Here is a 13,412-nt window from a genome sequence, read left to right as displayed (position 1 = left end):
AACCCAAATGCTCTTCTGCTTACTCAAATACCAAAACATTGCCTTCCACTCCAGTTAAAGGATTACTTTAAGTCAGCAGAGTCAGCAGAGAAATAGTAGATGCATTCACATTAGTACAGCAAGTTAGTACAACAGTCTCACTATACCATCTACAAATTACAGCAGCTGTAATACCACACAGCAATCCATGTAACCCACACATTCAAGAGCAACACAAACCCCACCGAGGTCATACTCTCCCTCACTCCTCTAATCTAAGGCCCTTAACTTTGATGTAAACATGCTTTCTGCCTGCAAAAGGTGAAGAAAGTACTTCTTGCCCTGGGCATTTCATGGTCACAAATGAGAACCTAGCCACTTTACTTCCCCAAATTGCTTCTTATTTTAATTATTGGATTTTTAAAAATGCATTTCCCAAGTCACTTTAGCTAGACCACAGGGAACATGCTGTGCTAGCAGCAGATGGCACAAGCAGTACTTTTAAAGTGGAGCGGTATAGGGGCCTTTCTCAACTCAATGTTCTGGGGATGAACCCCTAGTATCTAAAAACAACTGTGTTCTAGGATAGGATTAGCTGTACACAATTCCTGGGAGAACTGAGAAAAATCACTCAGGATACGTCCTCCAGCACCTTTCTCACAGAACTCAAGACTATTCTACACAGCTTTCCCTGATCAGCGGGGACAGCACAGGCTGGGAGCCGACCTCATTAGTGCGTATATCCCGAGCAGAGAGTGTGTCTTGAATGTGAGCATGGAGCAACCATATGGAAAGCCACAGCCAGGTTACTGCAGAGTGAATGCTAAGCTCCCCAGTACTGGCAGGGAGGAGAGGGCACAGGCTCACAAAGCCTGTACCAAGCTCCTCCTGTGGGCATGGCTGGTCACATCTGGGTGTACTTCAAATAGCCTAGTCGGTCTGACAGAAAACTGCAATGGCAAAGCCCTAGAGGATGAACACAATGGTCCTATCTCCCAAACCATCTTGTTTACACCACTGTCTTGCAATTCTAAGCTTTGGAAAACTGCAGAGACAGCATGATACAGTGACCCTACTCTTCGACTGCCCTCTTTTCTCCTTGACTTGTTTGGATTTTGTTTTTTGTTTTGTTTTTCCTTTGGTTTGGTTCTTTGAAACAGGGTCTCATATAGCCCTGGCTGGCCTTAAACTCATCATGTAGTCAAGAATGACTTTGAATTTCTGATTCTCCTGCTTCTACCTCCTAAGTGTTGGGATTATAGCATGCAAGACCGTGCCCAAATTTCCTTGGTTTATTTCTACAATAAATAAATGTTAAACTATAACATTCTAATCATTGTATTCAGGAATCCAAAGTTTGCACTTGCCATTCACTGATGGTTTATAAAAGCAGCAACCCCTAGCCTAGCACTGTCAGAGGGAGCTGGGTAGTTATCACTTTAGCACTTTATAGAAAGGGAAAGCTAACTCCTTCACTTCCACAGAAAAGCAGGTAAGGGCCCACAAGGGCTTCCTATTTAGGGAAGAAATGCTGTTTTGCAGTCTTACATGACTTTCCTAAGAACCCAATCTCAGAATTTCTGAAGTGGCAAATAAAGATAATTCAGTGAGTGAGGTTTTTTGTTTTTGAAATTTAACTGGGCAGAGAAGCACAGTATTTAGAGTCTCAGTTCCCTATTCCAGTATGAAGTCCCTCCATGCACGTCACAGACAGCATTCTCTCTCAGTATTCTCTGTGTGGCAACATTTTAGATCTCCGTGACAATAAAATTTCAATCTTTCTCTCAAAAATCATTACACATAAATTATGACAGGAGGACTTGGCCTAATTATTCAAAGGGCTCAGAAAGCTTATTTTTTTTTAAGATTTATTTATATATTGTGTATACAGTATTCTGCCTACATGCATGTCTGCAGGCCAGAAGAAGGCACCAGATCTCATTACAGATGGTTGTAAGCCACCATGTGGTTGGTGGGAATTGAACTCAGGGCCTTTAGATGAGCAGGCAGTGCTCTTAACCACTGAGCCATTTCTCCAGCCCTCAGAAAGCTTATTAAAAGCTTTAATATTTTGTATTCTGAATACAAAAGTCACCAACTCCTTCCCACTCTATGTTCCTTATTATAGAAGAAATCTAATAAGGAGAATTTTCTATTTATAAATAAGGCATCAGGATTCACAAATCCCATTTACTTACATATTTTCATGTTTCAAGTAAAATATGTATTTTACTTGAGTGGAAAGCTTGGTTCTTAAATAAATCAGATGTACTTTTTTAAAAAAATAACTTATTTAATTTTATTTTATGTGCATTGGTGTGAAGGTATCAGATACCAGCCTGCAACTGGAGTTACAGACAGTTGTGAGCTGCCATGTATGTGCAGGGAATTGAACCTGGGACCTCTGGAAGAACAGCCAGTGCTCTTAACTGCTGAGTCATCTCTCCAGCCCAGATGTACATATTTTAATGAAAATCTGAGGTAACTAAAGAAATCAAATTAGCTTCCTAGAGTAAGTCGCTTTCATAGAAAATACTGCTAACATGAACATCAAAGCAGATTCAATACCTTCAAAAACAAAGATATTATACAGAAACGGAAATTCTGAATTTCGTTGTTCAAAGCCAAATACCCTTGCTATTTTAAGCAATTGCAGTTTTGTGTCAGACGTGACTAGATTGTCCCCTGAACTTGGGCAGCTCACCAGAAATATCCCAAACGCGGACAGTCTGGTCCAGGCTAGCGGACACCACCAGGTCTTCAGAGGGGTGGAACTGGGCACACATTACATAATGGTTGTGTCCCGTTAACACACTGCAAGGAAAAAACATTCAATTAAAGGTAGAAATCAACAGGCTCCTAAGCTAAATGCTTTCTTTACAGTCAGAGGATGCTTTTCTCATATTTTTGTGGAAGCAATGTAAGCCATCCTAACAATTCTAAACTAGTAATAAGCAATGACACCTGTGCTAACAATGGTTCCTTTTCTGTGGTTTTGTTCTGTGGTTCTTTTGATCCTGAATGCTGGGATTAAAGGCATGTCCAGCTAATAGCTCCTTTTTAAAAATACATAGTTTTTGGCCAGGCAGTGATGGCCCATGCCTTTGACCCCAGCCAGAAGGCAGAGGCAAGCAGATCTCTGTGGGTTTGAGACCAGCCTGATCTACAGAGCAAGTTCTAGGACAGCCAGGCAGGACTACACAGAGAAACCCTGTCTCAAACAGACCAAAAAAAAAAAAAGTTATCTTCTTCTTAGTGCAGTGGCAACAGTGGGTGCCACGTGGAGTCTGCCGCATGGAGTCAGTTCTCTCCTCCCCTTTACATGGATCAAACTCGGGTCATCAGGCTTGCATGGCACCTTTTTGCTTTCTCCAATAATTCTCTTTCTAACACTAATTGTTTAATATTTAAATATTACTAATTTCATGGAATCGAGATTACTCTCAGATTAAAGACTTACAAAAATATGAAAATAAATGCAATATTAGTAATTCATATAGGAAATACACTTGACAGATTTTAGTAGAATACCTTTAGCAGCTGAAGTTGGAAATTGTTATGGCAATTCTACTAGAGAACCAGCCCAAACACTAAGTGAGACTCATTGTCTATATTACAACTCCAGTTTTATGGACATAGAACTGAAAACGGATCTAAACGTTCTACTCCAAAGGTCTAGTTTTATGACCTATTCTTCTTGTTAAGAAATCACAAAATCTAGGCTAATATTATTATATTTAAAAGAATCCTACAAATATGATCAGTAATTAATCAGCAGATACAGCCTGCCTGGGAAGGAAGATGGCTGACCTGAGAAGAAGCTGACTGTAAGTATTTAGAAAGAATTAGACCCTTTTTTGAGGCTACTGCCTCTTGGTTTACCAGACACAGGTTCTAGATTGCCAGTTCCACACGCGAATGGTTTGGTCATCTGAGGCACTCAGAATCCAAGGATACTCCTGAAAGACATTTCAGACAGGGCTAGGACAATCTCGTTCTGTCAGGCCAGACCCTTGTGCATGCTTGACAAGTGTCCTAGCATCACTAAGTTATACCCAGCCCTTGTTTTTCAGACAGGGTTCACTATGTAGTTTAGGCTAGCCTTAAGCTATGCAATCACAGTGCCCAGCTTCTTATTTACAGCTGGAGCTCTAGTGCCAGGCATAGAGATTACTGTGGAGAAATTACCACAGAACACTGCATAATGAAGGTCAATAGCCACTTACATGATGAAAAAATGTGGTACGGATATAATCCAAGTGCCCAAGCAATGTGAAGAGGCAGCGCCGAAGTTTATAATTCCAAACCTGAAAAGACAGAAATTCAACCACGGAGTAGGACATAATCACCTTGGACTTAAAGTCTCACTGGGTTCCTTTCGTTTGCTTGCTTGTTTGAAACGGGTTTCATACACATAGAAACTCCTACACTTGCACTTACTATGTGGCCAACAATGACCTTGAATTGCTAATCCTGCCTCCAATTCCTGAGTGCTGAGACCCAGTTTTTTATGGTGCTAAACTTCAAAAACATTAGGTAAGCATTCCACTTAAATGAGCCACATCCCCAGCCCTGAAATCTAGTTTTTGTTTTTTTTGTTTGTTTGTTTTTGTTTTTTCGAGACAGGGTTTCTCTGTAACTTTGGTGCTGGTCCCAGAACTAGCTCTTGTAGATCAGGCTGGACTCGAACTCCCAGAGATCCGCCTGCCTCTGCCTCCCGAGTGCTGGGATTAAAGGAGTGCGCCACCACCACCCGGCCTCTGAAATCTAGTTTTGGAGATCCAAAGTTGCTGAACTATATTTTACCTTTAGATCTGTCTATATTCTGTTGACTCTCACCTAACGTTAAGGTGTTACTATTACTAATAAACTCCTTACTCAGCAATCTAGAGGTTTCTTCTTCATCTGGATCTTATTCTGACAACTTCATTTTTCCCTAAACTTCCTTCTTCCTTAGCTTTTCCTTGGTTTATCTCCAAACTATAAAATTACTCTTACTTATTCAATTTTCTTCTTTTTCCCATCAAGTATAGTTGGTGTTTAATACAGATATCTTAATGCAGACTTAAGCACAAGGGGTAAGAGAAAGAGAGGTACTCAGAAGAAAGTAAGGCACACCTAAGAGCATAAATATAGGCTTCTCAAAGACTTATGGGAATGGGCTCAAGGGAAAGTCACCTCTCTCTGTCTTAGATTATCATTTGTCTATCATTCAAACTATTCCCTGTGCAGCATCCTTTAGCTCTCTCCTTACTACTGACAAATTCCAAGTATCTTCAGTGAGTGTCCTAGGTACTTCAAGCACAGTACAGCCAATACAGAATTATTCATTCTCCAAAACTCCAGAAAACTGTACCTACTGCAGACTCTTCTTTCCGAGTTAATGACCTTCTGTTAGGGCTGGGGATGTACCTGAGCAGTAGAGTACTTGCCTAGCACGTATGAAGTCCTAAGATCAGTCCCCAGCAGTGAGGGGGAATGTACCACAATAGTATCTCATTCACTTTTCTTTATCGTCCCTCTGACGTCCATCACAGTGGTTTTCTCCTAAAGCTCTCATATCCATCTGCTTCTGTCCATTTCAGATGGTATTGCCTAAGTTCAGGTTCTGTTCACTTTCCCTAAGCACTTATAAAATAGTTTCCTCATTGGTATCTATGTCTTCAGTCCTTCCCAATTTATCCAATCTTTTATTTACTATTATTTGAGAAAAAAAAATTTTTTTCCCCGTTTTGTTTTTCGAGACAGGGTTTCTAGATGTAGTTTTGGCTGTCCTGGAACTCACTTTGTAGAGCAGGCTGGCCTCAAAATCACAGAGATCCGCCTGCCTCTTCCTCCCAAGTGCTGGGACCACTGCCCAGCTTCATTTGAGAAATTTAAAAATAAAATCAATGTAAATCTTCTACCACTCCTCTATCTAAGCCCCAGTATTGGCTCCACGCTTGCGTAATAACAAGAGAACTCCTGAGCACTGCAAACGTGCACTTTTGCATGATCTTATCTACCTTCTAGATCTCTCGGTCTTCTGCCCTCTTTCACTGTCTCTAGATTTTATCTCTCTAAAAGGAACTAGAGATTCCCAAACACATCCAGCTATGCATGTCCATTTCTGTACCTGGATTGTTCTTTTTCTATTTTGAGTATTTATTATATCATTCAAACTATTTGTCTTAGTTAGGGTTTCTATTGCTACAATGAAACACCATGACCAAAAAGCAAGTTGGGGAGGAAGGGTTCATTAGGCTTACACTTCAGCATTGCTAGTCATCATTGAAAGAGTCAGGACAGAAACTCAAACAGAATCTGGGAGGCAAGAGCTGATGCAGAGAGGCCAGGAAGGAATCTTGCTTACTGGCTTGCTCCCCGGCCCACTCACTCCACCCTCTTATAGAACCCAGGACCACCTGCCCAGGGATGGCACCACCCACCATGGGCCCTCCCTCAATGATCACTAAAGGATAAGATACCTTATAGCTGGATCTTATCAAGGCATTTCCTCAGCTGAGGCTCATTCCTCTCTGATGCTTCTAGTTTGTGTCAAATTGACATACAAAACCAGCTAGTACACTATACATGCTATTATTTGAGTGTACATTTATCTCTTGTATTAGAATAAAGGCTCCTTGAGAACAAAAGTTACTTTGTACTTATCTTTCAATTCCCACACAAAAGAAAAGTTTCTAATATACAATGAGTATTCAGTAAGTGTTTGTTGGATAAGTGCTTTGGATAATGTTAGAAGTCCAAGTCCTCTATATATGAATTCTCCTGTCTTTCAGTTCCTTAGTTCCCAAACCTTACCACATTCTCTTATCCATTATTCCCAGCCACGACAGATGGCCTGTACCTTAATCTTATAGTCATCTCCTCCAGAGACGAACAGCGGCTGCTGCTTATGGAAGTCAATGCCTCGCACTGGACCTAGGGAAGAAGGCAGGCAATGTATGTTAAGGAAAGTTATCCTCTTTATTTGTGTCTACATGTGGTGCACATGCAGAGGTCAGAAAACAAGCTGCAGAGTCAATTCTCTTCTTCCACCATATGGGCCACAGGGATGGAACTCACCTAACTCAGGCTTAGCAGCACGTTTACCCTCTAAGCCACCCCACCAGTTCCTCTCCCCCCCACCTTTTTTTTTTTTTTTGAGGCAGGGTTTCTCTGGGTAATAGTCTTAGCTGTCCTGGACTTTGCTTTGTAGACCACGCTGGCCTCGAACTTAGAGATCTGCCTATCTCTGCCTCCAAGTGCTGGGATTAAAGATGTGAGCCACCACCCAGGTTTAAGATTCTTATTTCTATAGGCTAGGCAATGGTGGTACATGCCTTTAATCCCAGCACTCGGGAGGCAGAGGCAGGGTGATCTCTGTTTGAGGCCAGCCTGGTCTACAGAGTGAGTTCTAGGACAGCCAGGACTGTTTCACAGAGAAAAAAATTCTTATTTGTAGCTTTTGTTTGCTTGTTTCTACCTCTTTCCACTTTCACATTCTTTAGTTTTAGGGGAATCCTTGTCAAACTAAGATTCTTATTTGAGAATGACAAATATATATGACAAATACTTGGCCTTTAAAAGTATTCATTTTGGGGCTGGAGAGATGGCTCAGCCGTTAAAGGCTAGGCTCACAACCAAAGAATATGAAAATATTCATTTTTATTATGTGTATGTGCATGTGCACATGTGTTCAAGTGCTAGTGGAGGCCAAAAGAGAGTATCAGTTCCCTGGAGCTGGAGTTCCAGGTGGTTTGTGAGCCTTGGATTGATGTGGGCAGGGAATTAAACTCAGGTCCTGCAAGAACAGTTTTCACTTTTCACTTCTGAGTCACCTCTCTAGCCCCAATACTTAAATCTTATAATTTCCCCCTAGAAACTAACTTACCATCATGTTCATCAAACTTGTCGATTAGAGTGCACATCCGATAGTCCCATAACTGGATGACCCCATTGTGTAAACTGGTCAGGATCCAGGGTCTTTTGGGATGGAAACTTAGGCCTGGGGAAAGGGGACAAGCAGAAAATTATACAATGAGATAGGGTCCCTAATGTCTTCTCTTGTCAAGTCTGATAAAAAGGAACAACTAGATTAACCAGAGGCTATCTATTCCTTCAACATGCTTGATAGCTTTCTCCCTAATTTTTAAAGTGTCTTTGTATGGCCCTGGCTGTCCTGGAACTTACTTTGTAGAGCAGACTGTCCTGGAACTCACAGATTCGCCTGCCTTTGTCTCCTCGAGTGCTGGGATTAAAGGCGTGCGCCACCACCTCCTGGCTGATAGCTAGCTTTTTATTGGATACCAAATACAATAAATCTTATTGTTAGGTATTTCTTTTTTAAGCATTGCTGGGCTTTGTTCTGAGGTGTATCTTAGCTGAAATCAGCTGACAGATAGGACCTAAAGTTTTGTTACTGTGGGTGTATAGCTACCTTTATAGTCTAGGTCTAATTTGAAATCATGGCTAAGGGAATACCCACCAGAGGGTCTCTATAGGATGCTCAATAATGTCAGGAAATCTTTAACTGCTGAGCCATCTCTCCAGCGCCACAAAAACAAAACAAAACCCTTTCTGTTTGTCTTATAGGAACACAGACTATTTCCACCTTTGTGTGAGCTCCAGGGATAACTGTTCTGCTTTCTCTTTCCATTCTTTATTTAAAAATTACTATTAAGACTTGTTTTTGCCAGACAGTGGTGGCGCACGCATTTAATCCCAGCACTCAGGAGGCAGAGGCAGGCGGATCTCTGTGAGTTCAAGGTGAACCTTTTCTACAAGAGCTAGTTCCAGGACAGGCTCCAAAAGCTACAGAGAAATCCTGTCTCGAAAAAACAAAAACAAAACAAAACAAAAATTTGTTTCTGTGGGGCTGGGGAGATGTCTCAGAGGTTAAGAGAACTGGCTGCTCTTCCAGAGGTCCTGAGTTCAATTCCCAGCAACCACATAGTGGCTCACAACCATATATAATGGGATCTGATGTCTTTTGGTGTAAAGGTGAACATGCAGATAGAACACTCATATATACATAAAAACAAATAAATAAATCTTAAAATATTTGTTTTTGTATTCTTTTAAATTATGTGTAGGTATGTGTCTGTGTGTGGGTATGCACAAATAAGTGCAGGTACCTATGAAAACCTATGAAGGCCAGATGTGTTGGATCCTCTGGAACTGGAGTTACAGGTGATTGTGAGCCGCCTGGCATGGGTTCTGGGAACTGAATTTGTGTTCTCTGGAAGAGCAAGTGCTCTTAACCACTGAGCCATCTCTGGAGCCCTCTATTACTATTTTTTTCTCTTTTTAAAAAAGACAGACCTCATTCTTATGTCTAGGCTAGCCTAAAAAGTCACAATCTTTCCATCTCAGTCTTCCAGTGCTCAGATTATAGGTATGTACACCTTCTAGAATTATCTCTTAATTTTTTTGTTTGCTTTTGTTTTTTGAGACAGGGTTTCTCTGTAGCTTTGGAGCCTGTCCTGGAATTCTCTCTGTAGACCAGGCTGGCCTCAAACTCACAAAGATCCACCTGTGTCTGTCTCCTACTGGGATTAAAGATGTGTGCCACCACTGCCCATTCTGAGTATTTTGCCTGTATGTGTCTATGTGCACCGCATGCATGCCTGGTGGCTGTGGAGGTCAGATCCCCTGGAACTGGAGTTACCAATGGTTATGAGCCACCATAATTACTGAGATGCTGAGAACTGAACCTGGGTCCTCTGCAAGGGTGCCAAGTGTTCTTAACCACTGAGTCATCTCCCCAGCTCCACAACTACCTCTTGATGGCTTTTTCTTAATTTTGTATTTTTTTTTTCTCACATGCATGTACCTATCAGCACTCTAAGAAAGGCCCAAGGGAACTCATATAGACCTCCAGTGCTCTGTCATTTCTGGTATTTTCCAAGCACATTTAGTCATCTTTGTTGCCCCAAATGCTGAGCTCTTATTCATCTGCTAGACTACAGGGTTCTTCCCTCTTCCTTCACTACTGCCTGGAATCTGTCTCTAAGTACTAATCTAAACAAACATGGGACTCACCCTGTTTATTTCCCTTCCCTCAAGGAATAATTTCCTGTACTCTTTACTGATCAATGTCTGAAACCTTTGTAGTTTTGTTTAGTTGTTTAGTGATTTAAGAAAGGGAAACAATCTATCCCTTGTTACTCCACCAGGATGATAAAAGGACAAACTAGAAGAAAAGAACTGTTAACAGTTTGGAGTGTGTCCAGGTTTTTAATGCAGCTACATATAAACACAGGCCTTACTATTTTATGGGCATGGAATTATACAATGCTATTTTGCAAACCTTTCTCATTTAAATATATGACATAAATCTTTTTATACTTAATGGAAATTCATTCTCTCTTTTTTTTACAACTGTAAGGAACAAAGGCACCAAACTTAAAATTTTTAATTACATTTATTTATTTACCGTGTGTATGCACGTGTGTTCTCGTGTAGGCACGCATGTACCATGGTGCATGTGTGGAAGTCTGAGGACAATCCATATACATGTAATATATGAGGCTACATATTGAGACATTGCCTTAAAAAACAAAACAACAACAACAAAACCTTGCAGGTGTCAATTCCCTTCTTCTACCATAGGGCCTTGCGGACTGAACTTAGATCATTAGGCTTGGTGGTAAGAACTTTAACCACTGAGTCATCTCACTCGTCTATCACATTTTAAACTATTTTGGAACTGGAGATTTACTTCAGTGAGAAAGAGGTGGCTTGCCTGGTGCCCAGTTTAGTCACTAACACACACACACACACACACACTCCCAAACTGAGCATGGTGTCACACACCTGTAATCCTGGCACCTGTAAGGCTGAAGCAGAAACATCATGAGTTTGAAGCCCGCAGGGGCTATATAGCGAGACGTTGTCAATAAATAAACAAACAAACAAACGAAAAAACCACCTTACTCTTAGAAAACATTTAAGTTTCACCTCTAGTTTCTGGCTATCAAAAGGATCTGCTGAAGCTAAGTGGTGGGCACGCCTTTAATCCCAGCACTTAGGAACCAGAGGCAGGTGAATCTCTGTGAATTTGAGGTGAGCCTGATCTACATAATGAGTTCCAGGACAGCCAGGGACACACAGAGAAATCCTGTCTCAAAAAATAACCAAAAAAAAAAAAATCTACTGAAGATATGTTTATATATAATCTAGACCAATTGCCTTAACAGTGCTTTAGGCTAAAAACTTGAAAATAGAATGGCTACAAAATAGAACGCATACATTAAAAAGTTTGCATTACATTTATTTGAGAGTGTATATATGTCTTTGTGTCCACATACACACATGCCATGGTATATGTGTGTGAGAATCAGCTCTCTCCTTCCATGTAGGTCATGGGGATCACTGGCCACTAAGCCATCTCACTGGCTTAGAACATGTACATTTAATACTCTGGTAAACATTTGGGTTTTAGTTTTTCAGAGCTAAGGTTTCTTTGTGTAGCCCTGGCTGTCCTGGAACTCACTCTAGAGACTAGGCTGGCCTCAAACTCTGCCTGCTCTATGCCACCACACCCAGCAATGTTTGTGTTTTTAAAACAGGGACTCACTTTGTAGTTTAGGCTGGTCTCAAACTTGCAACAAACCTCTTGCCTTAGCCTCCCATGTGCTGGGATGACAGGTGAGAGCCAACACATCCAACTCCGGTAGCTATTGCTTAGTTGTAAGAACACTGTACGAATATGCTCAATCAGCAAGTTTACAAAGACACCAATTTTGCATGGTGTTTCTTTTATTTTTATGGTATATTGTTAGCTTCTTTTTCCCCCCCTTTTGGATAGGTCTCACCAAGTAGCCTCCAATGCACAGCAATTCTCCTGCCTCAGACTCTCGTGCGCTGGGATTTACAGACATGAACCACAGGGTCTAACTTAGCACTTACATTTTTTTTTTTATTTTTAACGAAGTGTATCTGTGTGGGGATTATGTGCACATTAGTACAGGGGCCTGAAGGGGACAGAGGACCCTGGATCCCGTGGAGCTGGAGGTATAGGTAGTTGTGAGGCATATGACATGGATGATGGGAACCAAACTCTGTATGAGCAGTATGCGCTTTTAACTCTGATTGCAAAACTCTCAAGTACTCATTCCCCCACCCCTTCCTACTGACCAAGAAGACATCTGAAAAGAACTAAGAGGAAATGAAGACTCACGTCATCTACTCAAGTACCAGAAACTGGTTTTCTTTGTTTGTTTTCACATATGCTCGGGCACATGTGAGTTCAGGTGCACACAGAGTCCAGAAGAGGGGATCGGATCATCTGGAGCTGGAGTTACAGGTGGCTGTGAGCTGCTTTGACTGGCCTGGAGCTCACTGTGTAGACCACACTAGCCTCCAACTCACAGAGAGATCTGCATCTGGCTCCAGGGTGCTAGGATTAAAGCCATCATGAATGTACCAGAGATGATGGGTCTTTATTTTTATTGCCATTGAGACAGGCTCTACATAGCCATGATGGTAGTAGGAATTTTAAGGGTACCTTTCATGATCAAATTTCCCATGATAAGTGGAAACTGCTCAGGTATATCCTCACATTAAATAGCTTCCAGTTTTTGAGTTACTGAGTCTGGCCGGGCATTATCATAACATATGCAATATACTTTCTCATTTTAATTCTCTTTATAAAAGAATGTTAATTACCCTTAGTTTTAAAAATAAGAATATATCTATCACCATGCACAAAACTCAAGTCCAAATGGATTAAAGACCTCAATATCAGTCCGAATACACTGAACCTGATAGAAGAGAAAGTGGGAAGTACTCTACAACACATGGGCATAGGAGACCACTTCCTACGTATAACCCTAGCAGCATAGACACTTAGGACATTATTGAATAAATGGGACCTCCTGAGACTGAGAAGCTTCTGTAAAGCAAAGGACACTGTCACTAAGACAAAAAGGCAACCCACTGACTGGGAGAAGATTTTCACCAACCCCGCAACTGACAAAGGTCTGATCTCCAAAATATAAAAAGAACTCAAGAAACTAGACCATAAAAGGCTAATCAACCCAACTATAAAATGGGGCACTGAGCTGAACATAGAATTCTTAACAGAAGAAGTTCAAATGGCCAAAAGACACTTAAGATCATGCTCAACTTCCTTAGCGATCAGGGAAATGCAAATCAAGACAACTTTAAGATACCATCTTACACCTGTCAGAATCGCTAAAATCAAACACCAATGATAGCCTTTGCTGGAGAGGTTGTGGAGAAAGGGGTACACTCATCCATTGCTGGTGGGAATGCAATCTTGTGCAACCACTTTGGAAAGCAGTGTGGCGGTTTCTCAGGAAATTCGGGATCAACCTACACCTGGACCCAGCAATACCACTCTTGGGAATATACCCAAGAGATGCCCTATCATACAACAAAAGTATATGCTCAACTATGTTCATAGCAGCATTGTTTCCATAGCCAGA

The 13,412-nt window shown here is 41.3% G+C and overlaps 1 protein-coding gene across 1 annotated transcript in view; it reads right to left on the bottom strand.

Moving 5' to 3' along the window:
- The window catches only part of Copa (coat protein complex I subunit alpha), a 48,829-nt gene that overhangs the window by 33,643 nt on the left and 1,774 nt on the right, over positions 1 to 13,412 (bottom strand). The window contains exons 2-6 of the mRNA XM_075989147.1: positions 7,853 to 7,966; positions 6,827 to 6,900; positions 4,206 to 4,286; positions 3,862 to 3,938; positions 2,684 to 2,793 (exon numbers count right to left, since the gene is read on the bottom strand). Coding sequence (XP_075845262.1) covers positions 2,684 to 2,793; positions 3,862 to 3,938; positions 4,206 to 4,286; positions 6,827 to 6,900; positions 7,853 to 7,966 — 456 coding nt within the window. The remainder of the gene's footprint in view (positions 1 to 2,683; positions 2,794 to 3,861; positions 3,939 to 4,205; positions 4,287 to 6,826; positions 6,901 to 7,852; positions 7,967 to 13,412) is intronic.

Source organism: Microtus pennsylvanicus, chromosome 10 (genome assembly GCF_037038515.1).
Source record: "Microtus pennsylvanicus isolate mMicPen1 chromosome 10, mMicPen1.hap1, whole genome shotgun sequence".
NCBI classification, from domain to species: domain Eukaryota; kingdom Metazoa; phylum Chordata; class Mammalia; order Rodentia; family Cricetidae; genus Microtus; species Microtus pennsylvanicus.
This window is presented reverse-complemented; position numbering and strand designations above follow the sequence as displayed.